Below are 2,500 nucleotides of genomic sequence, written 5' to 3' on the forward strand. Positions count from 1 at the left end.
AATATTAGAGAAGGCATAAATGCTGAATGGCTGAATAGATCCTCAGGACGGTGTGGAACGTAAGGGAACAGAACGAACCGGACAAGAGAGTACGGGATGGAACGAGGTCGGCTGCTGCTGAACGTCCACGGAGGTGTGTGTTCTAAATAGTGGGGAGGGAAGGGAAGTGTAAAAACGCTTAAATCCTTTCAGTACGTTACGTCTGAAAGTGAAGAATCCTGTGGGATTAAAGAGGACGTCACGCTCTCAAATCCTGCCTTCTCTCCCTAAACTAATTAAAGAAAGCTTTGCTGATTTTCAACCCACTTTGTATTCATTATACTCCCAGTAATATAAGCAGATGAACAGTGTTTACCTTCTCTATACGTTTTCTGCATGGAGAAAAACCCTGTTCGTCTGCCTGCACAAACTCCCATTGGTCATTAACGCGTGTTAAAGGGACAGCTCACCCTAAAATCAAAAATGCATATTTTCCCTCTCACCTGTAGTGCCTTTTTATCTATCTAGATTGTTTTGTGTTAGTTGCCTGGAGTTTTGGAGATATCGGCTGTAGAGATATCTGCCTTCTCTCCAATACAATGGGACTGGATGTGACTCGGCTTGTGGTGCTCAAAGTGCTTGGACAAAACTACACTCACTAGCTGCTAGCTAGTTCCCACATGAAACTAGCAGCAGCTAGCTAGCGGGTGTAGTTCGGTCGAAAATGGTTCCTACATAAAATTGCTCACAAGTCTGTGGATTATCTTGAGTAACTGGGTCATGATTTCTGGAAAGGAGACACTGCTGGTTGAGTTTTCAAAATGCATTCTTTGGCGCTTTGAGCATCACAAGCCGAGTGCCATCCAGTTCCATTGTACTGGAGAGAAAGCAGAAATATTGATAAAATCTCGGATAAATAGCACTATAAGTGATAGGAAAAATATCTATTTTGAATTTTAGGGTGAGCTGTCCCTTTAAGGCTCTTCATGTGACTCTCCGTGGATGTGTGCATACAGAAAAAAATCAAAATAAACGATGTGTATTTGGAACAGCCGCCCTCGAGCGGAACATCTGTTAATCTCCGTGTCAGATTTGAGGTGTTTTGCGTCATTCTGACACAGACGTGCCTGGAATCAACTGCAGAGCTCTACAGTAGGCGTAGGAAGACATGAATAAAAGATAAACCGACAGTGTAATAATGACACCAAGCGGGTTGAAAATGGACAACGCCTTCTTTTAAAGCGAGGCTACTCAAAGCCAGCGCCCACATGCTGCGGCACACCCCGATGAACACGAACGATGCCGTCCTGCATGTGATGCGGCTTCATCTCCACTCAACCTGCATGCCGTCCTGCATGTGATGCGGCTTCATCTCCACTCAACCTGCATGCTGTCCTGCATGTGATGCGGCTTGGCTTGTCTATGGCTGACCTGGCCATCTCCACTCAACCTGCAGCGCAGAGCAGCGACAGCAATCACACATCCCATCAGGCATGATGATGATTTTGACTGGCTGTGAATTGGCCCTCCAGTACATTTCCACGGTAGCTATTAGAACCCACTGAGAGTCATTACATCATCACATTATACTCAAATCAACATTGATCTGCCACCTCGATTAGCACAGTGTGCTGTAGGGAGCTCATTCTCTCTCTCTCTCTCTCTGTCGCTGTCTGCCTCGCTCTATCGCCGTCTCTCATGCGCACAGCAAAACAACAACACACAATCTCATTTTTCATTTATACTGCTCGCTCGGAAAATATTCATTAACAGCTTTAATGAACTTAGTGGCTTCCACGAGATCCTGAGCAAATTCTGCCAATTAACGTTCGACTCCGTCTTACTGTGCGTTCACATCGGTGCCGTTCTCACATATTCACATGGCGAGGTTATATCAAGTCAATGCAAACACACGAGAAGATGAGATGTCGCCCCCGAGAGATGCGGATTTTGGCGGCGCAAGTGACACAAGTTTACTACAGACAAAAAGCTCTGTCACTAGACTCTCTCATCATAGACTGTAGTGTATACAGGCACACGTACTGTAATGGAGGTGGCAGCATTTTGTGCCAACTCCTCCACCCACTCCCCATCTTACCACGATGGGTGTGTCCCGGACAGTGTTTTCTGGTAGGACCACGCTGTAGCTGTCTTTGTCCCACTGTGGAGGCTGGTTCTTCACATTGGTGATGGTGACAGACAGCTCCACCGAACTGCTGCGGTTCCCACCGTCTGTAGCGACAATTCCCCTGGTGATGTACGTCCTCTGTGGAGGAACCGCCAAAGAAGACAGCAGAGGAGAGGAGAGGAGGAGGGGAGGGGAGAGGAGAGGGGAGGGGAGAGGAGAGGAGAGGAGGAGAGGAGGGGAGAGGAGGAGAGGGGAGTGGAGAGGAGGGGAGAGGAGAGGAGGGGAGGGGAGAGGAGAGGAGGGGAGAGGAGAGGAGGGGAGAGGAGGAGAGGGGAGGGCAGAGGAGAGGAGAGGAGGGGAGAGGAGGAGAGGGGAGGGGAGAGGGAGGGGAGC

At 48.5% G+C, this 2,500-nt stretch overlaps 2 protein-coding genes across 2 annotated transcripts in view; both read right to left on the minus strand.

Moving 5' to 3' along the window:
* Positions 1-2,500, minus strand: part of LOC310799721 (E3 ubiquitin-protein ligase TRIM47-like) — a 495,544-nt gene that overhangs the window by 366,025 nt on the left and 127,019 nt on the right. The window lies entirely within an intron of this gene.
* Positions 1-2,500, minus strand: part of LOC310799570 (neural-cadherin-like) — a gene marked incomplete at both ends in the record, with an annotated part of 319,707 nt that overhangs the window by 155,166 nt on the left and 162,041 nt on the right. The window contains 2 exons of the mRNA XM_083662160.1: positions 1,411-1,429; positions 2,078-2,245. Coding sequence (XP_083518286.1) covers positions 1,411-1,429; positions 2,078-2,245 — 187 coding nt within the window. The remainder of the gene's footprint in view (positions 1-1,410; positions 1,430-2,077; positions 2,246-2,500) is intronic.

This window comes from Poromitra crassiceps (genome assembly GCF_964638095.1).
Source record: "Poromitra crassiceps genome assembly, chromosome: 28".
Taxonomy (NCBI): domain Eukaryota; kingdom Metazoa; phylum Chordata; class Actinopteri; order Beryciformes; family Melamphaidae; genus Poromitra; species Poromitra crassiceps.